General features: G+C 38.5%; 1 protein-coding gene across 1 annotated transcript; it reads right to left on the bottom strand.

Moving 5' to 3' along the window:
- Positions 1-6,843: 6,843 nt before the first annotated feature.
- On the bottom strand, positions 6,844-15,548 carry TMEM47 (transmembrane protein 47; the record flags this gene model as incomplete). Its single annotated transcript, XM_010075101.1, has 2 exons — positions 6,844-7,475; positions 15,408-15,548. Coding segments are annotated over 2 exons (320 nt in total), but the record flags the coding sequence as incomplete, so codon positions are not given.
- Between the last annotated feature and the right edge of the window lie 5,711 nt (positions 15,549-21,259).

Genomic DNA, 21,259 nt, shown 5'->3' with positions numbered 1-21,259 from the left:
TCCCTTAACTTCCAAGTGGCTCAAATGTTTTAGCTCTCTTTTTTCCTGTTGATGAGAAAAACAGATAAGCAGTTGAAAAAGAGAAACTAAAAGCTAAAACAGATGTCGCAGCTAAGAAATTATTTTTAAATTTGAAGCTTCATAACCTGAATACATTTAAGTATTTTAAATAATTCTAGCATTATAAAATTCTCAGAGAAAAAAAAAATGACTTGTTCTCAAGGAAAAGAATTTAAGATGATGGCTTTGATTCAGCCTCCTGTGATAGCTCTTAGAACAGCAACCTGGAGACAAAGGTAACTCTTTAGGCCCACAGCAGCTCTGAGTCACTCAGGAAATATTTCTCTTATTTAGGAAGGCATTTATGAATCCATTCATCATTGTTATATTCCAAGGCTTGTCTGCTACTGCAGGAATTCTTTTGTATCCTGCTGTACCACTGAGAGTTTTCTCAGTTACAGCTAGTTTCATATTCACCAAGAGACACAGCTGTCTGCACCTAACTGTGGCAGAACTGAGGACCATCCCAAATCCCACCATGTCCTGCCCAGCTTAAGTTTCATTGCACAGTGGACCGTATCCACCTTCAGGACGGGGTTTTAGTTATGGTGCACAGTACGGTACACAGAGATGCTCAGAAGGTATGTAGTGACCAAAGGCACATACAAGGGTAAAAGCATTGCAGGAAGCTGACATTTGGTGGGAATGTATCCCAGGTCTTGAGCTGACAAAAGCCTCTAAAACTGCTTTGCAGTCCAGCACCTCTCAGGGAGCTGAAACTAACTCTATAGATTTTTTGGGAGTCTTGTAGTGTTTGTCACCCTTGAAGCTTGGCTCTGTTTCTTCTGCAGGCAGGAAGATCACTTACTTCTCTCAGGTGTCTCTCACCTTGACGTGGGACAACAGGCTCCATGTTTACTGCTCTCTCGTGCTCTTGGTCTCTCTTTGTTCATTTCACCCTGAACTCCAAAATCTTATCCATGTCAAGCTTGCCTGGTCGATGTAAGGGAAGGGCAGCCTCTTTTCAGAAGAGGATTAAATCCCATCCAGAGCATAAAAGGTAAACAGACAACTCGTCTCTCTGCTGCTCTGTTGTACAACCTCTTCAGTGTGACATAACATACAAGGTACACTATAGTAACCATGACCAGATACACTGAACAGTTCTATTGCTTGTCCCAATACTCATACTTCGGGTGTTTTAGCCATATCACTCTTCAGCATCTTTGACAGAAGGGTGCCAAATTATTGCCTTCCCTCTCATAGGTGAGGGGAAGGAGGCTACAAGGCAGACGACCTGCAGCGCAGTCAGGAACCAAACCCAATTCAGGTACTGTTCCTGAAACACAGAAGTCACCATTCACCTGTCCTAGGATGTGCTGCTTCCACAAAGATGAACTCATCATCAGCGATAACATGCCCCTGGCTCCTGTCCACCATGAACATCTGCTGTCTAGCTGTGTGCATTTAGATATTCTCTTGTAGTAGCAGGCCTAACTTATTCATTCATTTATGTATCAATTTTTATAGTTCAACAGTAAGATATCATGGGTCTAAAAAAGCAAAAGAAAATGGATCAAGAAAGGAAGGCAGGAGAAGTAGAATAAGCAATAGCAGATAGCAGATACTGCTGAATACACCTTTCGAGATTTTGCTATTACAATTAAAAACTTAGTTGAACACCTGTATTTCACTCACTAGCAATTCATACATTCCTCATAGAAATTATGAGTTTCTATATACCAACCAAACCAATTGCTCTAAGAGTAAGCAGTGGGCTACTGGATTGCAGACCCATTTGGTTTATTGTGGGGAACTATGTACAAACCATTCTCTTAATGAGACACTGAACTACTCTTTTCCACCTGGTTACCTGCATCCAGTGTTTCTCCTCACAAATCAAAAAACTTCGTGTCAAGTATTAACTGAACAAAAGAAAAATCACAAAACTCAGCCTTCCTGGAGGTTGCAATGCTTGTCACCTCAATTTCTAGACAAACACTTGGCTTTTTTGGATACCTGGAAGATTTAAAGTCCTCTTTGAAGCTACTGCCTGTAGGAAAAGCCCAAGAGTACTGCTTTCCATGAAGACAGTGCCAGGAAGTCACAGACACAGCAGAAAAATCTTCTGTATTTCCAAAACCCCACTGCACCTATACATTTAACACAAAAATATTGACTTGGGAAGTACTCCTTCGAGGTACAGAAACAAGCAAGCATTACCACTTCCAATCCACAGACAAACCACCAAAATATCAATTTAAAATAAGATTTTTGTAAAGACCCAAAGAGTTTTGTTTTCGCTACATTTGCCCGAGTTTGTACACTGGAGTCTTCAGTGTCATTTGCAGACCTCAAACCATTTGTTTCCACCAAGTGCTCCCTGTCTTGGTCATGTTCAAATTGTATTTTCGCAGGAACAAACTTAGGCTCGTACACCACATTCCACACATTTTCTCTTGTTCACGACATCCAGCCACACTTCATCTGGTTCAGCGGCAGTGCAGGCCTGCTTGTACGGTGGATACCAAACATGTTGTGAGAGACCACACAAAACCATCAAGTCTGCTGGATGTCTTTGGTACACTGAGGTCATACAGCTCATGTCAGGCTAGTGCTCCTATTGTTCAACATGTTTGGATAGACAAGGCCTGAATGCCACACCCTCACCCTACAATTACTTCCTTCCCCTGGTAAGCCAGTGAGATCCTCTGACCTTGTGCCAACATGTAGGCACACAGATGACCTAAAACTTGGGCAATATGCCCCCTAAAGCCACACCCACTACAACCAGAATTTTAATACAGATTTCAAGAAATACGGCTTTCATCACCTCTGCCTTGCTTCCTCCCTCCTGTGGCTGTGGATTCGTAGTTCCCATATGAACTTCCTCCCTCATTGTACTTCCCGTTCAAAAGAAAACAAGTCTTCAGACAACCCCCATCCTTCCTCCCCCTCCCTGCTGCCCATCATACTCACTGCCTGCTCTGAATTCCTTTTCCATTACTTGATTTCCACTCTGTGCACCCCACCCTCATGCTTGTACTCACTCATTGCAATAGTCCTCTGGAGCCAAGGCTTCTCCCCTCAATTCTCCTTCGTGCTTTTTGCTGGCAGCCTCTTCTTTACGGTGCTACCTGCTCACGTGAGAGGTACCCAGTGATGCAGATGACAGCAGCACATTACCAAACAGTAGAAACAACACAGTACTGTGTCTTTAGTATTTAAACATGCTTTTCCAATTTTGCAACACCATGTTTCAGGTTCAAAAACAGTATCTGGGATTTTTTTCAGGGTAAAAAGTAACCCGGCTTTCAGAATCAAAATGGAAAAAAAAGTACTAGTTACAAGGTGCTCAATACAGATTCCTGTTGCAACACATTGCCTTGTTATTCACCACATTAAAAACAATTTGTTTTTCTGATGTTACAATAATTGCATTTTTATAAAGGCAGCATGGGCTCTTTGACACCCAGATACCTACCCTGCGCTACTTGTTCTACAGCCAGGTGAGATGGAGGGGTTGTGTCAGGAAGATCCTGCTCTCCCACTCTCCCTCTCCCACTGTCCCCCTGTGTATTTTGTCAAGAATCCTTTAGTATGGTAACTGAATACTAGGCATATTCATTAGCCTAAGCAGACTGTTCCTTCTCAGCCTGCCCAACAGAAAACCAGGCCAGTTTCAGCTGCACTCGGAGCAAAACAGGCACATTTAGTTAGTGTAACAATTTTTTTTTATTTCAGTTACTTTTTCACATATATCTTTATGTAAGCTACAAAAATCGTGAAATGCAGAAATGGTATTAAAACTGCAAACGTAAAAGTCTTGATAAAAAAACCATGTCTTTCCTGCTAACAATGACCATTTAAAACAAACCATATTTTGATGGATTCATTTAATAAACATACCATACACTTCTCAAAAATAAATAAAGAACAACATCAGAAAAACCATCAACATGAAGCATTTAGTTGTCTTTCTTTTTTTCCTTTAAAGACAGAAATTAAATTTCTAGGCACAGTTTTAGGCATTATAGAGGACACCGAGGCAACAGGTTAGTGTGCACTGCTCTGTACAAAAATACAGTCTGAATAAATTACATTGCTAGCCATAAGATTAGACTTCATTTACCAGTCAGTTCATTGCATGTTTAATAATATACAGTTACATGCTAATCCATATGTATCATTTATATTTCAAACACATAGGTCTCTCTATATTTGTTTTTAAAATTTACAAAAGCTAAACGAAGTTGTGCAAGAAGAGGTGCTAGGTACTTGTCAGCACCGGACGGTATACTTTAAGCTTAAAAAACACAAATAACTAGCCCTGCTTACAAGTTTGCTATATATATATTTATTCATATATATTTGGAAGAAAAACAATGGATTTGTTGTGTGAGAGAATCATCCTACCAGTGAGATAAAGCCAAACAGCTGAAACAATGGTGGCATGACACAAGCACAGCATACAAAATGATTAATTTCTCGTACGTACACAAGACACAGATATGTATCCTTTTTGTGGCAAGGAAAAAAAAACCAGCATGTTGTATTTACTTTTAGTTCAGTGCTGAGAAACAGAATGCTTGCCTGAATTGTCAATGGTAAGGGGAAAAAAAAGAAACAGCAGTAGCAACGTAAGCTAAAGGTAGATACATAAAACGATACACTAGATGCCCAAATGCGAAGGACCTGAGGAGTTTGAGAGGTGTGTCCTAATACACTGCATTACCTTCAAGAAGAAAAGCAGGTGCTGAGACTGAAAATTAGATTTCTGACTCAAATATGAATGAAGAACCTTGTCTTTAGGCTTTCACTTTTGTAGATTTTTTGCCTGAACATCTTTCATATTAAGAGCTGGGTGACTTTCAGAGAGTATGCCATCAATTTGCATATGCCTCAGGCCTGACAGTTGTTTTTGCTCAAACTCTACACAAAGAAAAATTACTTCATAAATTAGTAGATACAATAGGGGTTCAGCACGGTACCTTCTTGTCAGCATAAGTAAAGTGCCGTGCTATGCCAGAACCAAAACACTGTCCTCCTAGAAAGGTACAGAAATCTCACAGTGGGCTTCTCTACGTTAACCTACTTCCCATGCCAAACTACAGTGTTCTCCATGCTGCTAAATAAAAGCAGAACTACACAACTGTTCAGAAAGATACAGAGTTAACTGTATTCTGAATATCCACCTCAAGTCATTCTCAGGAAAAAAAGCAGATTTACAAATACTCTCTGGTACCTGTGAAACAAGTGGACATAATTTTTCCTCCCATCCTTTTTGTTCTCCAGGCATTGCCATACAATACTTTACAAGTCAAGCTACCATTTTGCTCTGTCTAATCTAATTAATCACCTGGAAAAGACTGCTGATACGCAATATTCTGCCATGGTAGTAAAGATTTAACTCCAGAGAGCCCCAGAGTTTTATAATAAACCATCTCCGTACACCAGCAATACTTCCACAACAACCTCCTGAAAGCAGCCCTGTGGTCCCACAGTCATTGCGGAACCTCTATGCCCTGCCAACAATGGCATAAGCATTGACACTGCAGATGCACAGTCTTCTTAACATCAAGTAATTCAGCAGACTTTTCCATGGAACCAGCAAAACCATTTGTGTAGAGGCGGATGTGCAACCCCAGAATATCTGCTTTTCCAGAGGTCCACATAGAATATATTTTAAATTTCTCCATTAAAAAAAATAGTTATTTCTAAAGATTAGAACTGTATAAAAATATGTTCACAATTAATTGAAAATATCTAAATAAGCAAATTGTAAACAAAAATAAAAGTGATGCGGCTTAAATCTATGTGAAAGTTCTCCCTGTTTTATCATGGGTTTCACTTCATGTGTACAGTCTTTGGACGTTTTAAGTGGGAAACATACTAAGCAAGGAGTAGTTAGATGTACATAATCATCATCCAGTCCATTTATAAACTCAGCTTTTAAAAACAAGAGATTACCTCCTGAAGTGCAAATGTTTTAATATGGACATGATGGAGTCTCAGCTGTATCCTTGAGGATAAGAGACACTCACAACCTCACTAGATTTTTAAAAAATGGCAGTTTTTTTCTTTGCAACAGCCTTAGAAAACAATTTTTAGCAAAACTAGATTACACATGGAATAGAAGTGGTTATTTTGTCCAGTTCTACCTTAACTTGATGTGAACTTTTAAGCATTTCCCATAACACAGAGTCTGCACAAGGGCATATACAGAAGACAAACCATTTTATGTTTATTTTGTAACACCAGCCAAAATTGGGGGTATCAGTCCAAGACTCTCAAGAATGTGTACAAAGTTAATATTTTAACCACTGCATCACAGCTCATATTACAATTTTAAGACAAATCATCTCTCTCCCTCTGCATTTGTATTACATATATTCATTTATACTAACAAATACCTTCCAAAAATATAACTGAACTTGTTTCATATGCATTCTTTTCATAATGATGTTTGGAAGTTAAACGGGTACTTAGGACAACTAAAATTCATTATGCATTTTAGATGCCTGAGGGACAGATGAGGTCTTTTTCTGCTCCCCCTTACCTCCACCCTCCCAGCAAAATAGAGCTGAGACAACTTCCAACTACACAGACAGAAACACATGTCTCTGGGTTTGGACTTCCTTCAACAATCTGCTACAGCTGGCACAGTGATGTTGATTACCAATTCATGAGATCCTCTGTGGTTGGTGGCTAGGGTTCTTCTTTTTTTTATTATTATTATCCTCCCAGGAGACTGTTGAATGCAGATATTAGACAAGTCATTAACCAGTTACATTCACTGCCCTCAACACAGTCACTTGCAACAAATTCCTTAAGAGCTTTTTTGAGCAAGTAGCAAGGGGTCAACGCAGCCTATTGTACAAGATGCCATTGCTTGCTTATCAGACATTTGAATCCTCTATGATACAGGGAAACTTCTAAATGGAGCCTATACCAGCTGCTCCCCTGAAGGCAATAGCAGATGATGGCATTGCATTCTCATTCCAACTAGTCTTCTCACAATGATCACTGTCACGTAGATCCTTTTGCTTGTTGTCAGGAAAAATGAAGCTTATGTATCAGCAGCTTGCAGCATCTGCCTATGTAAGATCAGCAATCCTAGTGTTTGCAGTTCTTTTAAATGGTTGTAAAAGCTGGTTATAGTGTTCACACCCAAAAGGCAAAGGCTATTTTAATCAACAGAGCAGACTGTTTGGTGCCCCACGACTGTTCTAAAAAAACTGTGAGTTAGAAAAGATGGGATAATCCTTTTGTTATTTTTCTTTTCATTAAATGATTCTAGTAATAGTCTTCATAGTTTTTAGGGTTCAGGCAATAAAGAATGGCACCCCCAAATGAAAATATAGTTGCACCCCAAGCCAGGCCATAGCCCCAGTTGAACTCATGGTATATTTTCAAGCTGACCGTTTCGATGAACTTGATTGGGTAAAGGACTAAGCTGCACACCTGAAGAACAACTGAAAGAAAAAAAAAAACAAAAAACAACGTCAGAAGCAGCCTTAATTTATTTCCAAAGAGCAAGGAAAACATCACATAACTGAAATTCACTATTAAAATGCTCTTGGTGCATTTTTAGCCTGTAAGTACTGCTATTTTCATTTCATCCACAGAGAACAGAGCTGTTCTTCCACATCCCCTCATTGATGAACTAATGTTATTGCTATGGTATAATGATGATCCTTCAAATGTCCAAGAAATAAACAGTGAAAGCAATCTTTTCCCCATGCTTTTCTGTCTCTCCTTTGTATTTTAGTTTGCAGTCATTATTCCTTCCATAATAACAAAGCAAAGATCACTTGTTCTATAGCTATTATAAATAAAATGAGAAGCAAGAATAAATGAATATTAAGAAATATAGCTCAGAATCAAATAGTTTACTTAGCCGAGAAATAAATTCACAGTAGTAGGTGATACATTCTTATGTTCAGTAGAGACTAAGGGAATCACATATTTCATATGCATTACTGTGTCCTGTAATCAGAATTAATAATATAGTTACACAGAATACCAAGGAATCTATAAAGTTTGATCAGTCACTAAATGTCCAGCTGGCAAAACATTGCCTTGTATTATGAATTTAGGGCATGGGTCAGAAATGCTTCACGATGAAAAAAAACCCTAATAAAACAGATCAAATCTACAGCAGTAAAAAGCTTAAAAATCGTTCCTTTCTAAAGCACTGTCTCAGAGAGCCAGATCTCCTGCAGCCTGATCCACACATCTGCAGTGGAATTCAGTAAACCCATTAATTATTGTGCTACATCAAAAAACCCCACATACAGTAACTTGAAAAGGAAAATACACAGATGAAGAACACCAATTTTCACAAGATTTCAGTTTCATCGGCATCCATTCTCTTTTAATTTCAGGTGCACTGTTAACAGAAAACCGGGACAACAGTTTCCAAAGCAAGCAGGTGAAAATCACCCTTGGTTTGAAGACAGAAACAAGCTGTATGATGTACTGCTTCTTCAGGCCCCTAGTTCTGCCACCCACAAAAGACTAAACATCCCACGAATGTATAAAACATCCTGTTTGGCCCTCAAATATACAATACAGCCTTATCATAGTGCTCCCTTCCAGCATTTAACACGCACAATTTTTAAAGATGTCAGCACATGACTGCTTAAGGAAGCCACCCCAGCCCCTTGATTACAGGCAAGATGGGCACATCCACATAATTAAGCACGTGCTTAAGTATTTGCAGGCCTGAGACATACTCTGATGGAAGTTCAATGGCATGCAATGTAATGCCATAACGACTACTTTCTTTAACACTCACTGGGTCATTTTTTACAGTTTATTAGATATTGTAAGAAGAAGGAGCACTATTTAGAGAATTGTTACGAAGCCAGGGCCAATATAAAATGCCAGTGGATTATAGAGAGGAAGACTACTTTGGACTACAGAAGTCCTTCTGAAATTACACTGAGAAATTACAGGAAAATAATGTTAATTATATTCTCCTACTACTTGAACACTTCGCACACTCAAAATCTGTCATTTGCCTTTTCATTCCCACAGGCACTTTTTGGTGTTGTCAAACTGGCACCTTTCATTCCTGGACACTAACGCCCGTGGGTCATCTGGATGGGACTGGTATGGGGAGATGGTTTCCAATCTTCATTACAACCTTGGTGACAACACTTTACAAAACACTCATTGGAAATTTCTCCCCCCTCACCTCCCCTCCACTTAGCCTACAGACTAGTATTTGGACTCTTACCTGGGACTGACAATCTGAATAACGTTTGGACAAGTGGATTTGCTGATGTGGAAACCAAAATCCACAGGATTTTTTAAATCCTGAAGTTATTGAAGTGTTACTCTGTGTTATTCCATTTTAATATAATTTCTGTCTGCCAGCTCATGAAACATGGCACAACACTGGATAAATTTTGACAGGGTACACTAAGGGAAGCACCTACTCTTATAAAAAGATTATGGATTCCAATTCTGTGTAATGAGAGCATCATTATACCCAAAACCACCTTGAACATACACTTAGCTTTCAGACACACCTGTAAGACCACTCAAAGTCAAAAACTATTTCCTACGATGAATGGAAATAAGCAAGTTTTTTTAGTGGCTTCCTGAACTCAGAGGCTGAGTCAATACAGAAACTGCTCTGTGTGTGTGTGTGTGTGTGCGTGCGTGCATCTGTGTCAAGTGCTGACCAAGAAAGCTCTCCACCTTCCCTCAATCTAACATATGAAGCATGCTGACTGGACTTGTCAAAACAAAACAAAAAAAGTGATTCTTTTGGAAGAGGAACATGTTGCTACAGCAGCAACACTCACAACAGGTATTTTAGATATTTTTATAGTGAGGGTTCCTGCTTTTGCGACTACTGGTCCAGCTACACTATTGTAAAACTCAAAGGAAGTGCTGACAGCAAGTGACCAGTGGAAACACCCACGCTGCCTAACACTGTCATCACTTTGCAACGGTTTTGCCTCCCCTTATTGTTTCTCCCTGTCAAGTGGAAAGGGACCTCTGTAGGCTAGAAACAACAGTTAGTGAAGTTATGAATAATGACCAATATGTCCCAAAAAGATGTTAAAACCAATGCTTGCAAATACAGATCTTCTTCTCACAGATGTAAAGGAACTCCATGCTATGTTAACCTGCTTATGGGAAGTGTGTGCATTACCTTTCTTCAGAAGCTCTAGTCTTTTTCCCTAGAAAAAAAAGGCTGTAAAAGAAATCTTGAAAAAAAACAACCCACTGCAAAATGCTACGCAAAAAAGGCTAGTAATCTCAAACTAGACTATTAACTTCAAGATTAGACCCATTTTTTGACTAGCACTATGATGCTTGCAAGACAATTGCATAGGAACAGGAATACTAGTTTTATTCCATTTACATGAAATACAGTGAATACATATAATTGCATATATTAAACATGCAAAAATCACAACAAATGCTTTAAAACTAGGAAAATATAATTTCAGTCATCTTTTTTTTCATTGTTCAAATGTTTGACTCTAACAGTTTTGCTGTCAAAAAACCCTTATAATATGGCTTTCTAATTGGTCTATCTTTATGAAAATGTTGGTGCTGGCTAGTAAGTCCTGTATTTCTCTTCTCTGCACCATTCCTCCTGCTCATTCACATGAGTAAACTTCATTAATAACCAATGGGTGCTGCAGTTTCAAAGATTAACACGCATGCAATGGCTCTCTAGGAAGTTGTTTGTACCTAATACAATCTGTGCAATTAATTGAGAATGGGTATGAAGAGAAAGGGGATCTATGCTGGTTTTTAAAATATTGCTATCTCAAGAACAGGCCACCCTGCTACACAGGAAGACCAGGAATTTGAGCAGGAGGCTCAGCTGGTCAAACAGGGAGCTTCTCAAAGAATGTGCAAGAAAGGGGTACACACAAGCAGGAAACAAGGCTAGACAATGACAGAAGTATAAAAGCACTGCTTTGATATTTAGATACAAAATCAGGAAGGCTGAAGCCCAGCTGGAGCCCAACAGTAAGCTAGGAAATGACAAAAAGGGTAATAAAGAAGAATTTCCACAAGTGCATTAGTTGCAAAATGAAGTTCAGAAAACATATTAATACAATGATAGGCAGGAGAGCCAGTTTAGTGACAGATGATTCACCATAACACTTTCTCCAAGACCTCTAAGTGACATGGTTTGTGAGGGTATCAGCAGTATAGGAACAAGTTAGGGATGACATAGAGTTGCATCTGTATCTATGGGACAGACAGGATTGACCCAAGAGTGATGGAAGAGTTGGCCAATGTGATCATGAGGCCTCTGTCATCTACAAAAAAAATCACAGTGACCAGGACATATTCAGATGACTGGGAAAAGGTTAATGTTGTGTCCAACTTTAAGGGCTAGAAATTAAAAATCCACACATAAACTCGTCAGCCTCAGCTCAATCCTGGGAAACATTACAGAATACGTCTTCTTGGAGTCCACCTCCAAGCACATGCAGAACAAAGCAGCAATCAATAGTGAACATGGATTCACCAACCAAAGGACAAGGGTCTAGAGGGCTGCCAAGACAATCAGAATCCTGGAGCAAATCATCCTTAAGAGGAGTATGAGGGAGATAGGTTTATTTGGACTCATGAAGAGGCAGCTAAAGATCAATTTCAAACCAGCCTACAGGTACCTGAAACTGTAGCTGCAACAATGACAGAAAAAAACCCCTCTTCTCTGTAGTGCCAGGCAACCTAAGATAATGACAATGGAAACAAATCTCATTTTCAGAAATTAAGGATGGACATTGGGAAATAAAAAAAATATTGTAAGGAGGGTAGTATGGCTCCAGGACAACATGCTTGGAGAGACTATGGAGTCTTCATCCTCGGAGTTGTTCAAGACTGGTCCAGACAAAGCTGCAGCTGATTACCCTAGTGTTAGCGACTGTCCTGTCTCAACAAGAAGGGTAGACTACATAACCTGCAGAGCATCTTTCCCATCAATATTTCTTTGATGCTATGACTCTTTTTGCCTCCCTGTAGCAACTTGCACTATATCCTACTGAAGTCAGTCCTATGTTTTCAGACCATTCCATCAATTTCTCGAAATCAAATTATGTCCTCCAATGTATCTGCAATTTTTTCTAGCTTCACTGTGAAGTTTGACACATAGACTTTTATTCTATCTTCCACATCCTTATGAAAACAGGTAATAGCACAGAACTCAGGACACAATCCAGACAGACTGTACTCTCTCTGTCAGAACAAAAGATACATCCTCTAAGTATTCTCCAAATATTATCTGCCACCATTTTTTTTACTCTCTCACCTATAATACCTTCACTTAGCCACTATATCTCTAGCTTACATGTAAAAGCATCCTGTGAAATGTGTTAAAAGCTTACTAACCTCAACAGGTTACTCTTCTAAACATTGTTAAGCACAGCCCCAGAAGGCAATCATCTTTTAAATTACCCTTTTTCCTTGCTTTTATGGACTTTAAAAAACTACACTTTCTCTTTCTACCCTTAAATTAAGACTAGGTTAGCGCTCAGAGTAATCTGGTAACCATATCATAAGACTCCTACAAGTCTGTGAGCTTGTATTTTGAGGATGCAGCTTTCAGGGCCAGTTTGGTTCACGAGCACTAAGACACTCCACTAGTATATAAGACAGTGACCTCTATTAGAACAAAAATGCTGGAAAAAGCTGTATGGGCCAAGGTGGCTCCATGCAAGAGTATCCTGCAACTGCCTCTCTGTATGCTTCACATGTTTCCATTACCTGAGGTATTCCTGTTCCTCTCCCCATTACACAGAGCTGACAGTATGTATTTTAAACACATTCACATCGGATGATCACTTGTGCTGGCTTATTCTCAGTATCTAGGTTGAATTATTTTTTTGTCCCTTTGCTTTCTCACTTCTTCCAGTGCTAGTCAGTCAATCTTCTTCCTCACCTACAGTGTTGCTAACTGAAACCTGAAGCTGAGAAAAAAGGAAAAATAAATAAAAATAAATCAAAACTAGAAGAAAAATCTGCCTGGAGCCAACTGTTTTGTCTCTAAAGTGCTTGGAATCACTTTTCCATTTTGTCCTTTTTCCCACACAGTGACGTTTTCTACCTGACACCAACACAGATCATTACATGACTCTGGGCAGTTCATCCTGAGTCCTTCTTCCAGAGGCAGCTTCTAGACTCCTAACCAGAGTCATACAGAATGTTTGTCAATAGATTCACAGGTTGGGGGCCAGGGGGTTATCCTCAATGATCTGTGAAATCCACAGGTGAAGGTTTGACTCCATGGACAGTTGCATAAGGCACAAACTCGACTGTGCTGCATTCTTAACTTTCCCCTCTTCACTAGGGAACTTGTCCCATAATTCTTTCAAGATATGCCAGTCCATATTCACCTCTAAAAATAGCTGACATCAAACATAAATGACACTAACAATATCAGCATCAAATCCCAAAAGTATTCTCCTCAGATTTACCAGATAATGAAGAAGAATGAGGGAGGCCTCATCATCTCTCTTCTCATATGCTTCAGGTCACAGCTATTTAAAATCCACACACACAGAGGCAAAGGAAAGAGTTGAACACCACTCATGAGCTAAAGCACCAATATATTTTCCTTTCTGATGCACATAAGCATTAAACCCCCCCAACCTTTGGTAGTAAAGACTAGAACTAATTTTATGCAGAGGAGAATAGATTAAGTTTTAAGAAAACCAGCAGGACCTGGGGACATTTTCTGGGGGGAAGGTTGTTTCTTTTTTCAGTACAAACTTAACTTTATACTAAATGAGCAATATGGCAAGACAGGCAGCGTATGCCTGAATAATTACTAAGTTACTACACAATGTTACAAGAAATTAAGTCAAAAGCCAAATAAGAAATCACTACAGAAACTGAACAATCCCATTTCCTTCAAAGTTAACTGCCCAGAATGCTTTAGAATCTCAGAACTAATACTAAATTTTAAAATAATAGCACCAGTGCCTTTATTCACTCAACCAAGAAAACAATGCGACACATGGAACAAAAAGATACGATTGCTGCTCAGGAAATCAGATCCTAGGTTGCATTCGTTTCCTAAAAGCAAATTAAATATAACCTACCAGTACCTTTTGAGCAAATAAAGCACATCTTGAAGCACAACGGCTCAATCAAGGCATGGTTAACAGCAGGGGGCAGCAGGAGCCTTCCCCGGAGCTTCACTTCATTCCTGAACACCCTGCAAATTCTGCGCTCTTATCTTTTCATATCCTTGTAAGTGGCTTTTTTTAATACATCCCAAAGACTAGGTTCTGTCACCCTCTTCATTATGGGCCTTAAGAAGGGACTTAAGCTGCTGGCTCCAAAGCAGATATGAGTGACAGGATGAAGGCAAACCACACTTGGTGAATCTCAGGAGAAACAGAAACATCCGTCCTGACTAAGCCCCAAAACACCATAATATACAAAAGGAGATTATTTGATATCGTAATTATACCTCGCTGGGCCAGTCTTACAGACAACTCAGATTCATAGGTCTCCCTTAAGATTTTGTGATATATAAACTGTTCCATTTTCATGTTTTTAAAACCAAACAGGGACTACACAGTGACAGTTTGTTAAATTAGTAACTAAGTAAGCAAGCTGACACAATGAAATTAATTCCTCATGGCACAGTGGTATATACGAGACCTTATAGCAGCCTTCCAGTACCTAAAGGGGGCTACAGGAGAGATGGGGAGGCACTCCTTATCAGGGAGTGTAGTGATAGGACAAGGGGTAACAGTTTTAAGTTGAAAGAGGGTAGATTTAGATTAAATATTGGGAAGAATTTTTTTTACTGTGAGGGTGGTGAGACACTGGAACAGGTTGCCCAGGGAAGCTGTGGATGCCCCATCCCTGGAGGTGTTCAAGGCCAGGCTGGATGAGGCTTTGAGCAACCTGGGCTAGTGGAGGGTGTCCCTGCCCATGGCAGGGGGTTGGAACTTGATGATCTTTAAGGTCCCTTCCAACCCAAACCATTCTATGATGCTATGATTCAATGATTCTATGATTTAATTTTTCTGTTTTAAAATTGTAAAAAGAAGAACAGGAAAACAACAGAAATGGCTTTGAATGAAGAATAAAAATGGGGACATCAAGCAGCACAAAGTCACAGATTAAAAATGGTACTTTGAGACTTATCCTCTGTAGTTTCCCCCACTGCATGTACTCCACAGAACAATAAATATAATTCAAATAAATAATTCTTTATGAACTAATAATAGTGCAACTGCAAAATTTTTAATGCCATGCAGAACAGGTATCCTGAAAAACCTCACCGGAGTAAACACAGAAGTAAACCAAATGCTTCTAAATTAGTATGCAGAACAAGGCACATCTTCCTCCACAGAAGTGAAGCTGCTCTCATTAAATTTTCATAATGGTGCCGGTAATTTGCTTACCTGCAGCAAAGAGCATGACTGCAACTGGTCTGTAGAACCGCCTCCGAGATCCCACACAGATAGAGATCAACCCAACCAGGAAAGCTATGAGAATGATGGCAGCACCACCCAACAGCAAAGCAAGAGTAGCTATTTGCCAGTCTAGGGGGAAAAAAGAGAGGGGAAAAAAGAGAGGGGAAAAAATTAATAAAATTATTTCAGTAAAACAAGCCCATAGGCTTGACAGAAAACAGCAGAATATGAGGAATGTACAGTCTCCACCAAGGCTCAGGTAAATAAACAACTGTGCTTTGGATTTCTCTTCTTCTAATTAGTGAAACAATTTTTTACAACAGATGCAACTTGGGAGCAACATGCCGCAACCTCCCACACTTTTTCAAGGCTTAGTTGGCCTCGCTGGGATTTTGGCTCAAGCAAGACTGAATAATTTGGTCCCCTAGTTTTTGTCCAATTTAGAGTGGGAAACTGAGGCTGGGTCATGATTAGCTAGTGTGTTAACTGACAGCCAGTCTGTCATAACTTTCTCACAGAAAAAAGTCAAACCTCTGCTTGAGCTGATCAGGGTGACATAAGAAGGGAAATGCATGTAGGCTCATCATATACACCTATCACTTGGGAACTACCAAAGCCATATAGTATGAATAGCAAAACTAAGGTAAAGGAAAGAGATGCTTAAAGGAATAAAAATTAAATCATTTTTAACACTAAAAAAGGTGGAAGTTCAATCCTTACAAAGGCAGTAACAATCATTAGACGCAGACCAAGTCAAACCTGAAGTCCATTTCAAAACGCCTGTTATCTGTAAGTGTCAGTTTTTAATTTCTTTCCCCAAAAACAACTTTTGGATTTGGTCCAGTGTATTTTCTAGTTATTTTCATACATAATTGATGCAGTTACAAACAACATCCTTTATATCTTAAATCACATAAACCAAAATCCATTTGCAGGCTGATGGCCAGCATGGGTCTAACACAACATCCAAGATCCAACTTAAAAGCTTCTGCAGGATTTTAGAAAGGCACAAGCTTTGTGCTGTCTCTCTTCGCAAACAGTATTTAAGACCTTGTCTCTCTGCAATAACGGGTGTCAAGAAAAAGAATCAGATCATTATTTACTGTTTATTACTACTATTTAGTAGTTCAAGGAAGATGATCTAAAATCAGCCTGTGGGAAAAGGACCTATGGATCGAATGCATCTCATTGCGTTGAAAATACCAGCACTCATAAGATATTCAGAACAAAGTGGCCGAATGCGCTACGTAGTTCAAAGAAAGTAGGATTAATTATTTTCAAAATAAATTTAGAGATCTTAAGATTACTAAAATAAGAACAACAAAAAAATACCACATTCTCTTTTTTTAAAAGAGCAAACCTCAGTGTTTCAAAAAACAGTACATCCAGTTTCAAAAGAGATCTAATCTGCAAAGATACTGACCGCGCAAATGTGGCATTTGGGATGGAAGGCTGGCAGCCATTACCACCAAAAAGTCTTCATATATGAAAAAGGATGAAGGAGATCAGAAGACAAAAGTGAACAGAAGAGCTATAAAGAGAAAAAGAGCTTTGCTAAAAGAGCAAGTTATTTTAAAGGCATATTTGTGCAAGTACACACATTTATTTTTATTTTAATTCTTTTTAGAAATCCAGGCATGCTGTTTACTAATACTTTAATTACTAAGTACTCAACCTTCCAAGCTCTTTTACTTCCTTGTTTTCTTACTGGACCAAAAACCAAGTCTGGGAACAATCTCTCATTCTCCTACCTTCAGCATGCAATCTCTAATGTCAGTTTGCCGTTTGTCCCACTGCTTTATTACTATTGGGATGGACATACAATTTTAGTTATGGATGGGAATGTTATGAGGAGTGGTTTTTAATGTTGACATGATCCTTTAGAAACACAAAATGGTTAGTGTACTGATGATTTAGAAAGTATTCTTCCAATATCAGAGTGCATTACAGATATAAAATACAGAAATAAATTAACAGAATGGACCACTTCGGAACAACATGAAAGGTATCCTTGCAGTAGAAAATTACACAGATACAAAGACTAGACACATAAATCCATATCACCCCAAAGTTAAAAGCCATACAAAACTGATGAAATAAATCAAAGCGCCAAATGGGAAAACACAGAAATTAAGATTTCTGAAAACCACTGCACATAATAAAATATTAAATGTTATCTTCACATTAATCAGACACCAAAGTCTAATGCAATCGAAAGGTATGTAACATTGGAGTAGCAACTAAATAGAAAAAAAGTTGAGTATCTTATTGCTTTCCAAAACCACACTGGCAAGACCATCAAACAAGTGAAAATAATTAAGGCAAAGACGATATACGTGTGGGGTTAGAATATAGTTTAGCTTCCAGGACAGATATATCTATGGATTTTGGAAAGGTCAAAAAATAAACAAACTACCTTACTATAGTACTGATGTGGGAGGTAAAAGGACAAATCAGTGTTGGAAGACACCTACACTCCCAACTAAAAAAGAACTGACTTAGCTAAACAAAATTAATTTATTGAGTAAGAGAACCTGCTCAGTGATGTTGACAGTATGACAAAACTGAGGCTCTTAATGTTCCTCACCACCAGCTGAGGACCAGGTATTCAACACTGTGCTCTGGGCCACAATGTCTGGAATTGCCTCTTTATTTTAGCTCCAGACTCCATTCACAGGAGCATACAATGCTACCAGTCTTTACCTTGAGCTGCAGCTAAGAGGGTTTCTGGTTAAAGAACATGATGAATGTCAGACATTAGTGCACAAAGAATACTGGACTGAGTTTTCCTATCTTGCCTACCATGGAAACTACGTGTTCAAATCTCTGTCATCTTAGAAAAACCTTAACTTTCAATTCTGAACACCATTTGATCTGGTGACAGAAATAAAGCTTCTCTTGGCTTAAGGAAGTAAAACTTTCTGCATGTGCTCTCCACTTAACAGAAATTATTTAAGAAGAAATCCAGGCCACTGGACTTCACACAAAAGAAAATAAATATCCAAAGAAAATTGAATCACTACCTCTGAAGGAAGAACACCCTCTAAGTTAGATAGCTACAACAATATAACCACATATAACAAAAGTCCGTAGTTTTCCTCAGACTACCCAGGAGTGATGTATAACGCACAGCACCAAAATGGGAACAGCAGATTGCTCTGTTCCACAGTGTTACTGGTACACAGAACATAAGCCTACTTTAGAGCACACAAAATATGCTTGCATCATTTCTAGGCATGCACCAGTCTTGCAAATACGTTACTACATTCAGTTCAGGAGCCTCATCAGTTCAGTAAGACTGCTTGTTCTCACAGAGATAGAAACATGCATGAACATGAGCAAAATGGGACCTTATATACAATCATTATTAGTTCCACAGATTCAAAACAATATTTGGTTACACTTTAAGAATGCACATCACTATTTTCCTGTGTACATCACTACAGCTTATTTATGCTACACATCCACTATCTATGAAAAAAAGTTAGGAACTAGTGAAATCACACTCCCACAAATCTTTATAAACTTTTAGATTTTAAAAAGCCCTGTCACCTCATAGTCATGCCCAATTTAAGCTGCTTTGTTTGTTTATAAGTGTAGCCACCAGAAAGCATAACTTGAGATTTTTTCAGTGTTCATGATCTTAGCAATATGTTAAGAATTACACTGATAATGCCACCTATCCGATCTGAACAACTAGAATTAATATATCTTGACAACCGCTAAGTCACTCAAGATAGATTTCTTAAGAAAAGCCTCACTTAATGTAAACTATTTTTAGGTCTGAAAAACCAACCATGTTTTTGTACTGCACAAGCAGCATCACAATGTCTATAACCATGGGAAATACATACTGCAGTTCTGTCAGCGATGACAGTGTTTGCATAATTTTTATTATAACAATCTGCCATTAGTTCAGGGACATGGATTTCAATATTTGGAAATATATATATATATATATACACACACACCCCTAGGTACTTAACACATATTTTCAAAATATATATGGTGTAAAATTTATAAAAATCACCATCTTCAGTAAAAAAAAACCAAAAACAAAAACACTGAAACCATGATGTTAATGTTTCTTTTCAGTTAATTCCTCATATATAAGCCAGTGCCTTTTTGTAACGACACCTTGGCCTCTCTGCTCTTTGGAAATTCTGCGTGTTTCTTAATGATACAGAATCACAGTGTTAATTGCACACTGAAATGTATGACTCTCCTCCCTTCGTCCCCCCAAATGAAATGGCCTAAGGCTTTAAACTGTATATTCATTTTTAATTAAAAATTAAGCAGCTCTATCTACTCTATTTCTTGGGCAAAATAATACTTCAGTACTAGGGTAAAATCAGGAAAAGCCATAAAAGAAGAAGAAAACATCTCAAAGTTCTGAAATAAATAGATCATTTCTTAACACAAGAAATAACAATGCAAAAGGCTAACACTGTCACAGATTTCATGTTTTCAGCAAGTTCCCCAAAATTTAAATATTTTCTCTACATGGTATTCTACAGTAAAAGAAGTGGTGGACATAAAAACATATTGTGGAATATGTGAAACACCTGTTTATATTTCTCTTTCAGATAATGCAAGTGAACTGAATTTATTTCTTAAGAAACAATCAAGTATTCCTTTCTTTCATACAATGGTTCTCCACTGAGTCATCTCATAGAGACAGAAGTAAAAAAATGCATGCAGCTGTTACATGATGAAGGTTACAACTGACCTTCTTCTAGCACTAAACAAAACCTTGGTAAGAAACAAAACAGAACAACACTCTTAGGTAAGTCTTTCTGATTTATTGAAAAGCTTCTACTTATCTACTTGCCCTCAGCCAATATACACTCTTAGATATCGTAATATAGCATTTAAATTCAAGAATAATGAATTTGAAAGAACGTGTCAAATAAAGCATAGAGAGTTGAGGCGCCCACGCATAAGAAATTAAATATAACCCACTGAATGTCATAACAATCAACTAAGACAAATACGATAGCTAGAGATACCCCTAATTGCTTCATATTCAAAACTATTTCTAAGTTTATAAACACTCACCAACTTAGCCATCAAATAGCCAATGGAAGTTTAGTAAGTGTAGTGATTATGTAGAAACACAAAGGTAGAATGTAGTTTCCGGAAGTATGGGTGTCGCACCATCAGTAAGATTTCCTCTTTCTTCAGCACAATCAGATGCATCAACTTCTGTGCAAAGCCAAGCTTCACTGAATTAATGCAAATACAGAGTTAAAATAAGTCCTGCAGTCACCACTGAGTTCTCACATACAATTATGCCACAGAGAAGTCTGTCCTTTTGAAACTCACCTGAGCCAAAAGGATGGTTTGGTTTTTTTTTAAGGAGCTGCTCAGGTGATTTTTGCTCTGAATGAAGCACTAAATGACTAAAACTGGGAAGCCCAGTGTCCGTAACTTACTCAGTCCATGCTCCTCCACTCTTGCACAGCCAGCACTACAAGTACAGTCATTTGAGACTCTATAGCGTACGGTTCTGCGCACTGCATAAAGAAGCGCTTTCTAGCAGGATCCATATGAATCTCCAGCAAGTTGCTCTAGCCATAGCTTTCCACAGTGGATCCTTGTAGAAAAATCACAATAAATAAATATTTTCTGCTCATTGTCAGTTTGTATAGGATGCTTATTACTGCTAAGCTGCTGCACAGACACACCGGTTTTTACATTTTCTTTTTATTTTAGGGATTGAGGTTTTTCTAAAGTATGAAAATTACTTGTGCATGTGGATCTTCAAGTCACTTAGACACTTAAAAATTGTTACCAGGGCTGTGAGAACCAGCCAGCTGTGGCTGAATGCATCATTTCCT

This window comes from Pterocles gutturalis, unplaced genomic scaffold (genome assembly GCF_000699245.1).
Source record: "Pterocles gutturalis isolate BGI_N339 unplaced genomic scaffold, ASM69924v1 scaffold5062, whole genome shotgun sequence".
Lineage (NCBI taxonomy): Eukaryota > Metazoa > Chordata > Aves > Pterocliformes > Pteroclidae > Pterocles > Pterocles gutturalis.
The sequence above is the reverse complement of the archived record's forward strand: the minus strand, read 5'-3'. Positions and strand labels throughout refer to the sequence as shown.